This window comes from Lepeophtheirus salmonis, chromosome 2 (assembly GCF_016086655.4).
Source record: "Lepeophtheirus salmonis chromosome 2, UVic_Lsal_1.4, whole genome shotgun sequence".
Classification (NCBI taxonomy): domain Eukaryota; kingdom Metazoa; phylum Arthropoda; class Copepoda; order Siphonostomatoida; family Caligidae; genus Lepeophtheirus; species Lepeophtheirus salmonis.
This window is the reverse complement of record NC_052132.2, coordinates 27,160,877-27,180,457: the sequence shown is the minus strand read 5'-3', so window position 1 is coordinate 27,180,457 and position 19,581 is coordinate 27,160,877. Positions and strand designations below refer to the sequence as shown.

General features: G+C 30.3%; 3 protein-coding genes across 4 annotated transcripts in view; 2 read left to right on the top strand and 1 right to left on the bottom strand.

Moving 5' to 3' along the window:
- The window catches only part of LOC121113523 (uncharacterized), an 85,556-nt gene that overhangs the window by 53,027 nt on the left and 12,948 nt on the right, over positions 1 to 19,581 (bottom strand). The gene's annotated exons all lie outside the window — the stretch shown is intronic.
- LOC121113524 (uncharacterized) lies at positions 5,655 to 6,572 on the top strand. The gene is made up of 5 exons (XM_040707319.2): positions 5,655 to 5,736; positions 5,806 to 5,895; positions 5,958 to 6,056; positions 6,127 to 6,240; positions 6,295 to 6,572. The coding sequence occupies exons 1-5, from the start codon at positions 5,664 to 5,666 to the stop codon at positions 6,417 to 6,419; spliced, it is 501 nt and encodes a 166-aa protein (XP_040563253.1). The 5' UTR covers positions 5,655 to 5,663; the 3' UTR covers positions 6,420 to 6,572.
- Positions 7,669 to 9,038, top strand: LOC121113526 (uncharacterized). 2 transcript variants are annotated; one of them, XM_040707320.2, is made up of 6 exons: positions 7,669 to 7,790; positions 7,845 to 7,934; positions 8,009 to 8,104; positions 8,191 to 8,304; positions 8,653 to 8,776; positions 8,841 to 9,038. In XM_040707320.2, exons 1-6 carry the CDS (start codon positions 7,733 to 7,735, stop codon positions 8,848 to 8,850), a joined length of 492 nt encoding a protein of 163 aa, XP_040563254.1. In that variant the 5' UTR covers positions 7,669 to 7,732; the 3' UTR covers positions 8,851 to 9,038. The 2 variants fall into 2 exon arrangements, with proteins under 2 accessions (XP_040563254.1, XP_040563255.1); XM_040707321.2 differs by having other exon boundaries at positions 8,653 to 8,786.

Below are 19,581 nucleotides of genomic sequence, written 5' to 3'. Positions count from 1 at the left end.
GTCTTTTAGCCTCCCTGTCAAAATCAAATATGAGTTTCGAAATGTTATGTAAACAAAACTTGTTTATCTTAAAACGGTCTTTAACTTTTATTTACACAACATTTATTTAAAAAGTCTCTAAAATCTCGAAAAAAGCCATCGGAGGTACTTTCGGGACACCCGGTATATACGGTAAAATTTTATAGATATATTTTAGTTAATAATAGCCTTTGTATTCAAATTTGTGGGATAAGTTAAGATACACAAGAACTTTAGAACCTTTATTTGATTTAAGAGACTTAACACATCGTTCTAAGAAGTAAAACTCAATATTTTAGCAAAATTCAACTTTCCCAACAACGCTCCGAGTCCTCAACACGTTACAGTTTTTGGTCGACTGAGAGCAAACGTGGCACCCAATTTGAGGTTACCTTTATCATAGATAATTTGTCATGCGAAATAGTAAAACCATTGGTATTTGATATTTTTAGGATGTTAGCTATCTCGTGAACCTTCATTTTACGATCTGACAAAATAATTTAGTGGAATTTTTATATGTTTTGGGAACAACTGCAGAATTTGGGCGATCAGAGCGTTCAGCATTATCGATGTTTGTACGGCCACGTTTAAACTCAGCAAACCAACGTTCCACAGTCGTTTTTGATAGAGCAGATAGAAGCAGTGATTTATCAACAAAAGAAATTGGTTTGAGTCCATTTTTTAGCATCACTGTAACTTGTAAACAAATTTGACAATATGACGCCATCTGTGATATTTCCTCGGGACTTATTGAACAATGTAATATATCGGTCCCGATATAGTCCTTTTTAAATAAAATATGACAATTTCTCGTTATTTTATTATGATAATCATTTATCCAAAGTGTCCAAAGAGTTAATAACAATTTAATAGATATATTTGAGTAAATGATAGCCATTGTATTCAAATTATTGGATGAGTTAAGATACTTAGGAATTCTATTGATTTAAGAGACATACCTATATTGGCCCCCTAGACGGTCTTTCAAATATAAACTTTTAATTTAACCTTTTTTTATTGTGACAATCAATTTTGGCTTCTTCAAGTGTTATTTACGGCGTCTCCAAAGGATTAATATGAATAATTTGTTCATAGAACGATAATTGGTAGAATTATACAAATGTAATCGGCAGTCTATTTTGAGAAAAATATTGCAGCTTCCTTTTGTCGATATATATATATATTTAAATGTTACTCTAACCAACCAAATATTTTTCATTAATTTGTTTAATATTTGAACCTTATTTATGCACCTTTTTAAAGCAGAATAATTAACAAGCAAATTATTTATTTTCGTTTAATTAATACATTCAATAGTATGTTTTTGAAGTTCCCTCTTGAAATTATTTTATATAATTTTTACTCTTTTTTAAAAATGATTTTATAAAAACATTGGTCATTAAGATCAAATCTTTCATTAAGGTTTTTCATATTAAATAATCACATTTATTTATTTCCTTCTTTCCTTTAATGAATAAAAACAATATTGTTTTCATGCAAAAATAAAAACCATAATATCAAATGCAAATATCATTGACAAACAAGAACCAAAAACAATTAAATGAATTCAAAGACAAATAAACAAACAAAAAACTTCTTTTGTATGACATGAAACAAATTTTAAAATACATTTTGTATTGTACAAAAAATTAATGATCAAAAGAGTGCGAATCTAGATGAATATCAAGTAGATATATATATATATATGCATGTGTACACAATTAATTGTTAAGAGGTTAGTCATTCAAGGCCTGGTGTTTATTAAGAAAGTAAATACAATAGATTTAAATTGGGAGGATATATGTACATAAACAGTAGTATTGATTTTTGGTCTGAAAATCATAGAACAGTCTGAGCACATCGCTATAATAGAGTAAAACAGATTTCAATTGAAGATTATATATAGTATAAATTTATCTCACCTTGTACCGGGTTGATCCTTTGTAATGGAACACATTTTATCATTTTCCATAGTAAAATTTAAAGAGAGGTTTTACGAAGACATTTATGGAACAACATCACTTGAAATAGTGCTAGGCACAATTTTTATATTATGTGTGAGCCCTCAGCTCCAATAATTGCCTCAATACGAGGACTAAACTCCTTGTAGACCTTGACTATGGAATAAGACTCGAGTGGCGTCTCCACTCCTTCTTGATGGAAACCTCTAGAGACTGAACACTCCTGTGAGGAGTAGCACACACCCTGTCCTATAGACGAATCTAGATAGAATGGAGCAAGGGGTTCGCTTCTGGAGAAGTTGGCGGCCACATGTTGAGATCCCAAAAGTCTGGAAAGTTGTCTCAGGAAGGCTTGGCTCTGAGCTGCGGGATGACAAGGAGCTCCGTCTCGAGTGAAAAAAAAAGTTGTGCCCGAACTTTTCTCTGGCCCAAGGTATCACTTTTTTATCCAGAAGTTGGATTTAAGCATCTGCATTGAGCCGCCCTTCCTCTTCACAACGCCCAAGACTATTATTCCGGTTATATGTTGCTTTTTTAATACATAAATGTCTCACTGAAGCTGAGAAATTGTATGGATGTTCGATTGTGATGTAGCGGCTGTTCTGCTTTTTCAACTATTCATCAGAAAAGAGGAAAACTTTGCCGAATTTTTATTGCCTTAGGAAAATTAGAATCTTTTTTCCTCTTTCCAACTGTCTCAACAAGCTCGATACATAGATAAGATGTCGTGTTGTCCCTCTGCGTAATTTTACACCAATGTCATACTGGATTGAAAATAATAAAATGTGAACCCCCAAATAAGATCAAAACAGTATATAATTATAGATAATTCAGCTATTTAATAACTATGTAATAAAATAAATTGTTCAAATATCACTTCTGTTTAATGCCTTTTCCTCACGTAGTAGGCATGAAAATCTTATTTCATAATGTTGTCAAAAAAATTCCAACATTAGTAAAATAATGATAATACTCCCTGACTAAATAAAAACGTTTTTTTTTTTAAATTAAAATTTGAGGACAAATATAATGTTGTGATGAGAGTATTTATAAAATATTCTTTTTTTTGACAAAAAAAGGAATCAATTTTATTGAACATGAGAAATTAATGTGTAAAACATGTTATACTTGGGATTTTTCACACTTTTTTTATTCCAATGATTAATTTTCGAATTTTTTTATTCATACATAAAAAGTAATTTATATGACATTAACCGTTTTATTTCATAAGCTTTAATGTATAATTGAAGGTTATTTTTTCTGCAGCAAAACAAATTAGCATCAAATTGGAAGTTAATTATACAAGTCAACAAAATATTAATATTTCAGAATCTTTTATATTTCATATTTAATTATTGTAGTCAGGAAATACTAGATTACATAGTAAAGTATCCCCTGTTGTGGTACTTGACACGCTGATTACAAATTTGTGATTGTTTTTTTTTTTTTTTTGCAAATCTGGTTTTTGATCATTTTAGTTTGCAACTTTTTGAGTAATTTAACCCACTTGAATAAGTTTGATCCAACGTTTGAGCATATATCAGAAATTTGCTCTATCTACACAGGCATTTTCATCTGGAGTATTTAAGTGGAATCGAATACATCTCTAAAAACTTATTATAAATGTTTATGAAATATTATAAATTAACATTTAATATTTTGAGTAAAATTGAAAATGGACATGTTTTATTTATTTTTTTGAGGTCAAAATATTTCCACGTGACCCTATGGGTCAAACTCATTTTATTGGCTTAAACAATAAAATACAATAAAAATATAAAACAATTATCTATCGAAGGGCTTTTGAAATAGATTTATATCTTCAAAAAGATACAAAATACAGCGATTTAAAAATAGGGTAGGTAGCGTCAAGGCCAAAACTTTAAAAGCCTCCAAATCCTGAACCAAAGTACCAAAAAGTCCGGAATTCAGAATATTTGAGTTTTTGGTTTTTGGCTGTTTTTTTTTGGTTGTATGGTGTTATATACAATGACTTTCTAATTAATTTTAAATAACGAGTAGATTAATAAATATGCTAATGTATTACTAATGTAAAATTTTGTGAAAAAACAAAGTATTTTCCATTTTTGTGTTTAATAGTTGGACTAGTCTACAAAGTTAAAAATGGTGGAACTAGAGGAAGGAGTCCTTGGGCGTATTATAGCTGGAGACCGACCTATTGACATAGCCAGCCGCTTTTGCATCTCCAAATGTACCGTTTATAATATCAAGAAGATGTATGAGAAAATCCACAAATTTGAATAAGATAACTAAAAATATCGGAAATGACAATGAAGAGACTCTTAACCAAAGGCTTGAGAATTAAAAGCAGAGTTGTCGTGCCAGTTTATTCCTTGACACTATTAAACACACAGAAAGGTTGGAGAAGACGACCATATTGAATTGATTAAAAAACAAACCGTAGTCAAACTCACTCAACTTCCACGTATTGACGCAGATTAAATAAGAAGCTTTTAGGAATAAACATGCCAATATTTCAAGTCTGAATAAATTTGTTGAGAAAGAATAGAACAAATTAGAGAAGTCCAAGATTGAGAAATTTTGCAAGGCCTTCTCCATAGAGTGAAGGCTTGCATCGAGGCTAAGAGATAAATATAAAAATGGAAACCCATTGATAATAATGTATTAAATAAATTTTCTGTTTAAAAACTAATGAAGCACCTGCAGGATTATACATATATATATATATACCGGGCCGTGCAGAATTATTTACCGATTTTTGTTCAGAACATATCGCGGACAATAATGACATTTCGAATGACTTCAGACACAATTTATTCATACATTTTTAGAATAATAAAATAGTTTGCGATCAAATTTAATCAATGTAGCCACCAGTTGACTCAATGACACTGGTCAGGCGACGTCTGAAGTTGCCACAGACTTGCTGGATGTAATCGGCGTCCATGGAGGCCCAGGCCTTGTATGACAGCAGCCTTTAAGGCATCTATGTTCATGTGTAGTTTTTTGCAGGCCTTGGTCTCCACGTGCGCCTAGATAGAGAAGTCTAGTGGGAATGAAAGAAACCTTTTGTAGAACTGTTTTGAATGAGTCTTTTGAACTCTTTTTTGACACTTTTAATATCCCTACAGCCCCTCGACTACACTTTTTGGATGTACATGGAGGGAAGACCTGCAGTGTCCTTCATCCAAACATCGAGGACCTTAAAGCCACTGGCATCCAGCACTGGGACTTTATGACAGAAGACTACATCCGCAGCGGATGCCAGACCATCTGCCGCCTCCTGAAAGCCATCATTGCCGCTAAGAGCAGCTAGAATAACGATTAAGAGAGCTCAGGCACAAATCTATTTATAGTATTAATATTAATTAACTCTATTGTTAATTAATATATTATATCTTTTTGAAGTTTAAAATTCAAAGTGATCAGATTTTAATGGACCACTCGGTATTTAACACAAATTATTCTAGCTTGCTTTATTGTTGACAGGCCACACATTTTTTTTAATAACATTCATACAACTATTTACAAAATGAAATATGTTATATTTACTTATTTGCACAGTTAGAAGTTCATTAAATTAAACTATGAATAAATGTGCATAAAATTTGCATAAAATATGTCCAACAACATTACAGATGTTTTTACATTAATGGAAAATATATTTGCTACATTTTACTTCGTTTTGAAACGACCATTGGAATGGACTATACAAGGATGAGGCTGTTTGCATTTATTATACTTATTTTTCTCATCGATTGGAGTTTCACAAAAAGTATTTAAATTGGGATTTTAATCATTTAATATTCTTTGAAGTGAAAATAAAACAATTATTTTTAATTAGAATGTACAGATAAACACAATAAATGTGACTATGAAAAATGTATGGAAAAAACATATAGAGAGGAATGCCAAAATACTTGTGGAGCCTGCGGTACGTTAACTCAATTATCTCATTTAATTTTACAAAAAATATTCATCCATAAATTATTATAGAATGCAAGGATCACTTACACGATTGTGGATCCAAAGACATGAATTGTAGCTTGTCGAGTGTCCTTTTTCAGTGTCCTTACACATGTCAACTATGTGAAAGTAAGTATTGATGAACTTTTTTTTTTCTTAAAGGATGCAACAATTCCTAGACAATTTTTATTCAAAATAGAGGACTATTGTGGAAACATAATGCGTGATAAATATTGTAAAAAATTAAAAGAAAAAAACTTGTGTGAGAATGAATACATAAAAAAAGTCTGTAAAAGATCCTGTAAGCTATGTGGTAAGTTTGAGAATAATAAGTTAGACGGATCCAAACTCTCTCTTTGAAATTTAGCTAAAGAATGTAAGGACTATGGAACTAAGGTGCTTTGTGCAGGATATAATGGAACAAATCAGTGCAAAAAGTCACATTATACAAGAAATTTGTGTAGGAAATCATGTGGCTTTTGTAAAAATTAGCAAACGTCTACATATACACTTCAATCATTTTTATTAATTTATAAATATTTCCCTGGCAAATTTTATTTACAATACAGTTTGATTGAAAACTTTTTATTTTAAATTTTTATGTACATAAATCTATGATAATAAAGCAAAGTTTGTCCATTTTTCTATGAAGGCCTCATTTTGAGTGTGTCTTTAATATCTTAGAGCTGTGTTACTATTTGTTCTAAGAAATAGCAATGTAGTAACTAGCGTGTTTAGCTAAAGCTCAGGGTGTCATATTAAAAAGTAAAAATAATGGAGCATTTAGGTTGTTCCAAAATGATTGAGACAGAATCGGTTGAAGGGAAAGGAGAATAGTTAGCTACAAAATTCCACCAACATCGACTTTCTCATCAATTTTATGGAGGGAAAATACTCCATAGTTATCCGGAGATTGAATAGTTAATACCTATATACCACATTTGGACACATTTCTCAATGCCAGCCCTAGTCGTCTTTTGCTGGGCGTTTGAGATCCGGGATGTTTAAGCTCGAGAAAGGTGTCTCATCAGGACGTCCCCGGGAGACAAGGACACCCAACAACATTTCTCAAATCAAGGAAAACCCCTGATTGAGTGTTGGAGAGGTCTTAGTGGTGTTTTTCCATCACTACTGTGGTTTTGGAATCCTGACTGATAATCTCCGCTTCAGAAACCTCCTCAGCGTGTGGGTACCCCATTCTCTCTCCCAGGCCAACAAGTATTAGCAAGTGAAGTGCAGTTCTTAACACGGAGAATGGTGGAAACGATCAAACAGACTACCTACACCCCCATTACAACTTAATACATATCTATGTTATTAAAGCACAGTTTGTCTGTTTATCGACACCCTAAAACTCCAAGCAATGCCGCTTGAAAGTAATAAATTAATGGCATTTGTATTATTAACTGTTATCAAATTCATTTTCAGTTCAAATTTAGTATGTTAGACAGCTTATCAATTTATTTTTTGATTCATGTTAACTTCAATATATATTTAAATATTTATTTCATAGAAAGAACCGCACCAATAATGAAATGAAGACTTCAATTACATATTTACATAACATACTTAGATGCTAAAGTATATATGCTGTATTTGTACAAATATAAAGAAATGAAATAAAATATGATTTTTTATATTTTCCACACAACGAAACTCTGAGTAAATATTTGTTATAAGTCTTAAAAAAGGGCATGACTTGTGGAAAGGTGTATGTAGGTATTTACACGTATGATTTAACTTTTATCAAAAGCTTTTCAAAAAGTGTTTTTATTAGTAGTCAAATCTGAATACGATTTACAAGGATGAAGTTGTTAGTTCTTATTTTCGGATTGACTTTAATCAACTTGACTTTAGGGGAAAGTAAGACGACATTATACTGTATTGTAGAGCTAATATGAATTTATATTTGAACAGGCTGCAAGGATATTGATGATAAATGTGATTTTAAATTATGTATAAAAGAAGAGTATAGAACGAAATACAAAGAAACATGCGGAGTTTGTCGTAAGTAGATATATCCATTTTCGATAAATATTTGTACATCACATATAACTTATTCACCATCATATTTTTGACAGAATGCAAGGATTATGATATGGACTGTGGTTCCAAAATATCAGACTGTCACAATCAAAAAATTTACACACAGTGTCAACAGACTTGTGGTCTGTGCGGTAAGTACAATTTAGAGTAGATCATAATGAGTAATGTTAAAAATAACAATGAGTCCTTTGGGGCAATCACATCAATCCATATTTAGGTGACTTTTGTGGAAATAAATTACTTAATGAACATTGTGATCATTTCCATTCGAACAATAAATGCAGCGACGATTATGTAAAATCCGTATGCAAAAGATCTTGTGGAGAATGCGGTAAGTTTTATTTAGCTTACATTAAAGCTATGATTAAAGCGGCAAAATTCCCTTGTTAGCTTGATCATATTCCTTGGCTATGTAAAATATTTTAAATTTGCAAGATGTCCCTTTATAGGACATCAGAGATACGTCGTTTCTTTATCATTTTCCCTCGTGACGTAAGCAAGTTTTTCTTCCGTCCCTAGAATTTACCTAGTTAGTTCAATTGAGGGGTGAATTCATGGAAGTTGCGTGGTCAGTGACCTCAAGTGGATAAAAAAGAGTTACTTTGCACAAACATTCGTTTCCCCTCTTTGCTTCTAGCTTTGGTTTATATTAACGCCTGATATTTATTTTTCAATTTAGATAACATTTGTAAGGACTATGCTACTCAGATCCTCTGCAAAGGATATAAAGGGGCAGGAAAATGTAATCAGTATGATTATACTAAGAATGCATGCAGAGAAACCTGCGGATTGTGTTCTAATAAGTAAATACACGTAATGAACCCTTTGTGACAATTTTATTTAAATTACTAATACATTTATATTTAGGGAATTTTAAAGAAAGAAATATTGGATGAATCAAAAATTAGAGAATCAAGAATAAGCCATTTCTCAAACAAACCAAAAAACACACGATATTTTAGAATCTAATGAACACACAACTACATATTACTATAAAAACTTGTATAGTTAATGTTGTATGTTATATTTCAAATAAATAAATCATATTCTAAAATGATACTTTTACTTCTAATTTTAAGTTATTTGGTATTAAAAAAATCACACTTTAGGATAAAAATAATGCTATAAGTAACACATCATGGGCATCCGCTGGATTGCATACATATTATTTTATTTTCGCCACATAGTTCCTTGGCAAATCCGGGAATTCCTTCTTCATCTGACCAATAAGTTTTTCTTTGGTGTTGCCAGGGGCTCGGTTGGTTTGTTGTTCGATCGCACCTCATACAAAACAAACTCACTGGGATTAAGATCCAATGAGTTTGGAGGCCAAAAAGACATTTGAGACTTCTTTATTTTTGAAGTGTGGTAGGAAACTGGGTTCCAAAAATCAACTTTGCATGCTTCAAATTCTCTCCTTACCTTGCAAACGAACGTCTCACTGAGTCTCAGATTTCGAGCAATGGTAATGTTATAGCTCCAGAAGAGGATTCATAGGAGGACTCCATGCCATTTTTCAAATATTTGGGATAACGAATTCGTCAATTGATTCAATTTTTTCCAACTTGTGCAAGATTGAATAAGCTATTTCAAAAAACCAACTGCCTAAGTGCCTGTGTTTGCACAAGAGAGCACGCCAAATTAGATGCCTATATAGCTTGTGCAGTGTGCACTCTGTATATTTAAGATTAGCGTACATAAAAAAAGTGGAAATTAAAAATCATATTTGTTGATATTAATGGTAGTAAAAATTTGGAAGGGTTATATATCAAATTAATCATTTAATAAAGATATATTATTTTGGTTCCTGACTGTGCTTGGATCTAAAATTATGAAAATACTTATCCATTTTTGAAATCATTTTAAGGTTTTGTTAAATCCTAGATCATCATATTATTTAAAATGTACGAATGTTTAAGATCCATCATTCTTAACATTAAAGAGGGACCCCTAATCGGCATTTTTGTTCATACTTTTTGAATAAAATATCCAAATAAATACATTATGAAATTGTAAAATAAGTAATTACAATCTGTTATATCAGCTAATGAATATAATAGCTGTTGTAAGTTTGGCTAAGATTCCATCGTATCGATTGAATAGCTCCTGATAACTTTCATTTGTGTTCTAAAGAGGATTTTGTTAAAATTTCTGCAATTCAGGGCAAGTTGTGTTTAGTAGGAATTTTTAAAATGCTGAATGTTGTTTTTCCTTTGATAAAATTTTGTTATGAAGAAACTGTTAACTATAAAACATTCTGCTCGATTTTACTGAAAATTAGCTATTAAAGTACGTACATCAAATGTGCCAATAATAATTAAGAGAGAGCCATAATACGTGCAGCTCATTGAGCTCAGTGTCGTGCCGACTTGAGTCGATTTGATAAATTGGAAAAGGAAAAATATCGGAAAAAATTTAATATTTGCCTACTGCCCATTTATTAATCTATTTTTAAATATACACATTCAGTGTTTATTTTATGCATTACTTATATATTTTTGAGTTATTTGTGAACACTAATGAGTTTAAAATTTATAATAACTATAAGGCGTGCAATTCGTAATAAAAATGTATTATTATCTATATATAGTCTGTCTTTTCAGAAACTATCTAACCTCATAAGAAATGCATTAGAAAATCACTAAGGGTACAGTTCCACAAAACGCAAAACATTCAATGAGGTTTAGTGATTTAAATCAAGTCGACTTAATAAAATATGAAATTGACTACAGTTTTTTTTTTCAAATTTGAAAATGGAATCACCCTTTTAGTCGAATCACCATAATACTAATTAAGTTTATTTCAATGCTTCCAGTAATTATCAATTATACGTAATTGTATTTTAATATCAATAAAAAAACGATAATGTGAGTTACCGCATCTATCATGCATATACACGTGATATAAAAAATGTATTTCTAAGATGTTGCAAATTATAATCTTCAAACCTCAAGAAATTTTGGAAGCATAAACATTACTAACGTGGCGTTTTCTCTCATCCATACAAGACACATTTTAAATCGTAGAACTTCTTTATTTTGACAGGGAGAGCTGTTGAGGTTTGAAGCTTATAATATACAAAGTTATTAGAAAATAAATTGTGTTTATATTACGAATGATAGATAAATAATGACATGTAAAAATATGTAGATTAATTAAAATATTTATGTATAGCATCTTCACAATGTATACAATCGTAAAAGTTAAATTTTGTGGATTTTTTTTTTCAAAACCCGTGGTTATTCTCAAAAAAATTAAATTTTTTGCAAAAAAAAATTCCATAATCCACAGCTATCTACAAAAAAGGAATATTTTAGAAGAAAAATTTACAAAATCCACAACTGTTCACAGAATTGTTAAAAAAATTCAAATATTAAATTTTTTGGAAATTCTTTTTCAAAATAAATAGTTATTCATAGAAAATTATATTTTCTGGAAAAAAATTTGGAAAAGTAAATTTGTTTAAACAAATTTTCTAATGTATTTATTATGTACTTTTGAAACGATCAGAAGCAGTTTTCAAACATGATTACAACATAATATCCTTTGGAAAATGACAATTCAAGTCTAAGTGCCAAAGACAAAACATTGAATTATTTTTATAAATGTGCTGTATGTAACCTTGTTTATTTCACCCCTTTTCCGCATGTTTTCTAGGAAACACAATCTTTAGAATGTGTGTGTCTAGTAATTTCTATTTTGATAAGATCTTAAATGAAGATAAATATTTCATTTTGAAAAGACAGAGTCAAACACGTAGCAAGATAATGAGAATAATACCAACGAAAAAATGTTTCTAAAAATTATTTGCTAAATCACTACACCGAAATTGTGATTAAATAATTTTTTAGCAAATTGAAGTATGACTTTGTCTACGAGATTGTATCCACAATTATTGTACATACAATGAATGTACGTTTTGTGAACGCGGGATCTGGATATGACTAATTGCAAAGTATTAGACGTAGAAAGATATATTGGTCCTACAAAAGTATATAATGTCAACAAAAAAGCAACGTAGAACTATTTTTCACAAAATTGAGTCTGGAGTACAATCGCAAATTATACTAAAAGTTGCCAAAATAGATAATCCCAATGAAATAATTATAAATTGATGATTTTATTTGAAAGGGGCGATATCAAATTGGAATAGAAGCCCTATAATTGTCTCAAAGTTGTCTCTGAAATATTGAGCAGTATGTACCGGGTGGTTCATTGAAATATGACACATACTAATTCAATAAATCATAAAGTTATCATAAGCATAAACAATTAGTTGCGTGATCGACGAATTTCCATTTCTGCACTCGAAGCAGTCTATGCAGCCAGAAAGTCCGAAACGTTAGAGAGGAATATAAGCTCGTCAAAAAGGCTAAACCGAACCTGAAGGAGTTAAAGAAAACAACCAAGGTTTATCCCTTCAAGTTCAGGAGGGGCCATACAAGAGATCCAGGGTTTTCATAGGACTGTCTAGAGAACTATGAAAAAAGAGCCTTCTGAGAGTGGAGAGGCTACTTTTGACACCAGCAGGAATTAAAAAAACCCATTTCTTCCGTTGCAAGTTTATTTTGAATGAGCTTTTGAGATCTTTTGTAATCATTTTTGAAACTTTTGCCCCCCCCCACCTGAAGCCCTGATGCTAACCCACTCGACTACACCTATTGGGAAGGCATGTAGTGTCCGTATTCCGAACAACGACGATACCCTCAAAGCCACGATCAGCCATCACTGGGACTCCATGGCAAAGGACTACATCTGCAGTGTATGCCAGGCCTTCTTGATCAAACCCCAAACCTTCAATATTGAAACTAATGTTTTAAAGACTATGTAAGAAAAGCACACTCATCAAATCCTACCACAACAAAATATGAGTACATGCAAGACGAAAATAATCAAATTTAAAGAAGACAAACAAACAAACACAACAACTTTTTTCATCATTATCAGTTAAATACTTACGAATTATGGAGGCTTCAAAGATATTTTTCATATGTTCTGATTATTTATTTATCCCAAGGATGAGTATTAAAAAAAAGTAAAGGGTTTTTTTATTCCAAATACAACATGTCTTTTTTTTGTAATAATGTAGTAATTTAGACATAATCTATCCTACGCAGTTTAATATTCTTTACGCCAACTATTATTTTAGACTATGAATTAACAGGTATTAAATATTGTGGCAAAAGGTATACAATTTGTTCATTGGTAGTACGTATCATATGTAGGGTAGTCTCAGTCTTTATTTATTTGGTCTGGTCCAGTCTTAGGACTGGTACTATCAGTCCTTGTGACCGTTCCTTCGGTCTAGTAGTACTAGAACTGATGAAAAAAGAAGAAATACAGTTGAGAGAATTTATCAAGGAGCAAACTTTATCCGTTTTTAGGACTGAACTGGACGAGACTGCAGTTTTCAGTCTTAAATAAGGATCGACACAGCACTAGTCATATGTAATAATTACAACGAGCAAATATAGTTTTATATTGCTAAAATATCTATTTTAATACAATGGGGTGGCTTAACACCCCATTGTATTTGGATTTGAAGAGAAGTAGCGGGTGGTTAAAAAACAGAGTTTCACGATCCATTTAAGCAAAATTGGCTATATGTACGTCTGAAATCGGCTAGTTTCAACAACAAACGGACTAAAAATCGATTAAATATTTTTTGTAGTTTACAGCTTGAGGGTGTATTTTTTTAAGGCTCCTTTTATTACCTAAACCTACTTGAACATCCTCCTACCTACCCTAAATAAAAATATCTGGAAATAATTATGTTTATTTAATACATTTAATGATATATGTGCATGTCTTAAAGCAAAATAATCATTGCTTTAATTATGATGCACCAAAAAGATTTATATATATTTTTACTCATAGCCAACACATTTTTTATTGTCTAAAATGAGCATATTTTTTTCAAAAAAAAAATTAATAAAAAAATTCCACGATAAAGGAAGTTAATATCTGGCGCTAATTTTAATAATGTCAAATTAATAGAGCAAAAAAATAATAATATAAAACCATTTATTACACAATTGTATTAATTCAATTCACTCTTTCATTAAATGGCTATAAAACTCTTAAAATAGCCTTTATTTTGTCCCCCAAAAAAAAAAAAATGATTATGTGTTTTATGTAAATAGTTTTTTTTGTTTTTGGACACAGCCTAGATTAGACTGTTATAAGGTTCATTCCCCGTGGATGTGTTGTGATTTATTACATTGAAACTTTCAATTTGAATATAGTTATCAATTTACACAATTTTTTATTTGGATTTCTGACATTATTAAAATCGGCATAAACTCGGCTAAACTATTGCAAAAATCAGCTAAACTTCCCAGCTATCAGCTAAATTATATTTTTTTCAGTTGTAGAAGTCAAAAATCAGCTAGTCTGGCAAAACTTTTAATTATCTCACTCCGACAAATTTATTACAAAGGCACTTCCAATGACCCGAAAAGTACGTAATGATGAATTGAAAATGAGGAGATTACTCTTGGAATAAAACATTGTTTGAAATCCTAAAGTGCCACATCGCTTAAAATATTCTAAAAACACTTTCCTATCTAAATATTTCGTATGCTTAAAATGATGATTCATGTTCAAATACCTGTGTTATGGATTTGTTGCTGAGATAAATTTCAAATAATAATAAAAAATATCGATGTTTACTCATTTAAAAATATTATAAAGGTATTTTAATAACATGTGGTATTCTTATATATTTTTACTAAGTTAAGCAAACATTGTTAAGAGTTCAGAAATGAAGAATTCGTAGAAGAAGAAGAAAATATTTATTTGACATATATTTGTGAAATTTATTTTTTTTAAATGGAAAGAATTTTGTTTGCATTGGATAAATATTTATAATTAATTAATGTGCAGAATACATTTGCATCGAATATGAACATTAGAGTGTCCCGTTTTCGGGTTGGTATTATTTTTTCATCTGCAGAAAGACTTTATCTGCTGAACACTATACAAAAAATGACTTTGGCAAAGTTTGAGGCATTTCAAGCAAATTTTGCCGTTGTTCAGGCCGTTTTAGTTGTAAAAAAAAAAATATTTCCGGGTCAAAATATTCTGTTCAAAGTTTGTACTAATTATATTCTTTAGTATTTGGTTTATTAGTAAAAAATAATTTAAACCTTGTTTTTAATAGTTATATAGGATGTAATAAGATGTGCTCGATAATTTACTAATGAAGACTAACATATCAAAATTGAACTGTAGTTGAATTGTGATAGTTGTTGAACAAATAAAAGGAACATCATCTTGTGTTTTGGTTGGTAAAACAGGGTAACCGTATAATAGGCCTCAAATTAAGCTAAAATGAGTTATTTTATAGTTTCAAGGGAGATAAAAATATTATTCCGAAAATCCGGACAATCTAATGACCATCCATTATTTTCTTATTCCGTACAATGAACTGTTAATTATAACTATTTTGTCCATTTCTAAAGGAATATATTACTAAGTAATTTGTACATCGTTTAATTATTACAAATTAATTGTTTGGAATTTCTAAATAAATATAAAAATATTATTTACCTTCTTATTAATGATGTAACATCTAAAAACTTTTTTTTTTCGTTTTTCAAAGCATTGTGGCTAGCTAAATTGCATATTTTGTTCATATTAGGACAAATAATAATCAAAAAATGAATTCGAATTATTTGTTTATTTTGATGACACCTGTTGCTATATTGCCCCTGTTTCTTCGCAATTATATCCTCAAAATATCAAAAATTCATATGATATTTTCGTATCAGGACAAAAAATACCGACTGATCCACTAAAATCTGAGCACTTTGAATTTTAAACTTCAACAACCTATAATTTATAAATTAACAAAAGAATTTCAACAAAATTAATACTATAAATAGATGTGTATCTGAGTTCCTTTAATTATTAATGTAGCCACCCTAAGCGGCAATTATGGCTTCTAGGTGAAGCAAAAGAGCTCACACCCGCTGCAGATATAGTCCTTTGTCATGGCGTCCCAGTGCTGCCTGACAGTGGCTTTGTGGTCCTCAATGTTTGGGACGACAGAATTGCAGATCAACATTTATTCAAAAATGTAGTCGGAGGAGGGGTTAATCGGGCATCAGGTCTGGGGGCCAAAAGTGTCAAAAAATAATTCAAAATATTCATTAGTAGTTATCTTGTCCGAACATATCAGCTGTAGATATGAAGAAGAAAATTTTTCCCTCCAGTATTATAACTGGATATAGCATGGTAAATAGAATTATCTGCCAAGCTTTAGAGTTTAAAAGAAATAAAATGAATATTTTATTTATTACATATAACCATATTATTACCATTTGATCAATGGTTCGGCTCTTAGTTAAACCTATACATTAAAATTTATATTTTATAACGTGAAGTCAGTCATTTTTATTCTCTATGAATATTTTTTTCAACTAACATGTCCAGGAAAGTGCTCAAAATTCATCTTATTTTATATAAATTCTATAAGAACTTTAAAATGATCAAGTCTTTATAGCAAAAAAATTATGAAATATCGAACTAATGCTTTTTAGTTTTTATGTCCATCGGCGGGTTTATTCATGGAGATTTTGTCCTACTTTCAGGATCATCAGGAATGAGTCATATGAAGATGGGAGCATATACATATGCCAAATCAGGATTCTCTAACAAAATCTGAAATTCCAAGCTTATCGAGTCTGTAAAGATCATTACAAATAAAGATCATCGTATCACATCTCATATAACATTAAAGCAAATCTACTAAACATTTTAAGTTGTTTTCATGAAGATTTTGGTCTCCAAAACGTTGTACTAAATGGATACCAATAATTCTTTAACCAAAACACTAAAATGAGATTTGGATAAATAAGAGTATCCAAACTATAGTCCAGATTTGGCTCTAGGTGTCTTTTTTTTTGTTACCTGGGTCTTTGCAGGAGGTCAAGAATATCTGAGAGGGAGCCATAAAGAGTCTAAGATCAAGAATATTTCATGAAGGCTGCAGCAAATTGGAAAATTGCAGGAAGAGGTTTTTAAATTAGTGAGTGATTATATGGTAAAATAATGTTTATACTTCATTCAAGTTAATGTATATTATTTTCATGTTCCTTTAATAAATCAGATGGAATTGCACTGATTCAATTATAAGTAAACATTCTGGTATATCAATTAATCCATCCGCCCTAAGAATTATCTTTGAAGCCCATGTATGTACGTGTATTTTATGAATATTTCCTTCTCAAGGAGTGACCGTGAATATAACCAACTCACATTGAGTTATGGGGAATAATTTCTTCAAAAATCGTTGTCGACTGAGCTACGTAGCTCCATTTTAATAAATTAGTCGTTGACTCACTTTGTTACACTCGTATGTAGGCCAGTGTTATGATTTCTCTTTTTCTTTTTTTGGGGGAGGGGGGAGGAGAAGACAGGCCGATGCCCCTTTCCATTAATCCCAAAGAATAAACGGTTTTCTTGATGAAAAATTTTCTTCGATATTTATCGAATTACGTTTATATTTAATGTTTCATGACCTTTTAAGTTTTATTTTTGATAAAGGTCAACCATTTTTGGGGTTCAATTGGTAAACTGTATAAATATTTGATTATTATGTCTTAATAGTCTATAAATGAATAAGTAATATCCAAATGATTAATTATGTCATGATAATTAAATATATTTCCTAAAGAACATTTGTTATAAGAAAAATGATATTTACCTTTTTTGTATAATATATGCTTGATTTGTTTTCGCAATTACGTACAAAGATTGCTTAAAGTTAACATAGGTAGGTCATTCGCCTATCTTATTGTTACATTCATCCTTTGATAGTGTTTATCGTGACATTTATTTAAAAATAAATATGTACTATTTTTAATCTAAAAGCTTTGTTAAAATCCCTTATAAAGAGCCAAATTAAGATAATAACATCTTTAGTCTTTGCGAACAAACTTTTTTTTCTGCTTCTTAATTGGAAGGAGTTAAATCTCCTACTTTTATAAATAGTCAATTAAGCCATTAAAACTCTCCTTCACCCATTACAAGACCAATCAACTAATGGCGTAATTTTTTTTTAAATATATATTTTTAAGTCATCTTTTAACAAAACTTTATATACATAATTGCAAGATGCTTTGTTCTTCTTTTCAATACTCTGAGGCAGTAGTTCCTTTTATTGACGTTAAAATACATACAAATACTTCCTTAATTTATCATTTGTGGTGGGTCAACATAAAAAAAAATCGCGAACAAAATCATTCAGAGAAGAAAATCCAAATTTAATGTTTACTTCATATACATGTCAACATTTTATCGACATATTGGAGTCAATTATAGACTTTTTATACAAATTTGTGGGACAAGTTAACATTACCAATAATTTTAATTATGGTTTAGAACGTTTGTTTGATTTCAGAGACTTATATTGGTACCAATATGGAACCTTTTAAATTTATTTTTTACAATTTTCAATTTTTTTATTATGACGATTAATTTTGGCTACTGTAAGTGCAATAAGCGGCAACTTCAAAGGGTTTATAAGAAGTTGAATATAATTTATCGTGAAAGAATACAAAAATAATCATCTACACTTTATTTCGAAGTAAATCCATCTTTTTGTATGTTATTGAACCACAATGGTGTACGGTTCAATCAACTTCACAATAATAAAGACAATTTAATCATTTAAGGGATATCTTTATATATATTATTACTACATAATTAGTTTTTTGGTATCAAATAGGGGTTTTATCTGATGTATTGTATCAACTGCTGGGTAAGACAGGCAGATTTTGACAAAACAACCACTCATTGTCTATGACGTCACTATTGCAAGAAGTTTCAATTTAATGTATCGTTCCCAACTGCTGGGCATTTTTTATGATAAATAACAAAAAATCTTCAATATAATACTTAAATAATAAGATTTCAGAACTAAAAAGACTTCTTAAACAGTTTCGGGAATTATTTAACTCAGTATTGTTTGAGCGAGCGTCAAAGATGGACACCAACAAAGAGAAAATACGACTTGTTTTTCAGTTTTTCTTGCAAAAATGCATGCTAGGTGGCTGAAAATGTGAATAGTGTTTATTGTCTTCTTATTTTAACAGCCAATCACGCGTAATTTTAGTTTAATCTATTCCATTTCGATAACTTTGATGTAAAAGATACCTCAGGCTCTGGAAGGCCAAAAGTATAAAATGTGAATAAATCAATGGCAATCATGGAATTAGACAAGTTACTGTTTTGATTGCCAAGGAAATTAACATTAAAGGGAAAAAATTACAAATAATGGATTTCTTATGGACTAATTTTTACTAAATTTTATATTTCTATGATACAACTTTTCCAGATAGATAAATAAATAGGCATTTTTGTAACTAAATAATAATAATAAACTTTTTTTTACTATTTATTCAATTAACTAATGAAATATCAACTTCTTGACATTGAAGCTATTTTAGACTTAACCGAAAAAGCAAATATTTTATGTATATATATATATATATTGATCCTTATACTTTTGGAATATATTACATGATATTATAGATATAACATTCGTTGACCTTTTGCTCTGATAGGAATCTGATACTCATTTTTTGTTCATTTAACCCGTGAC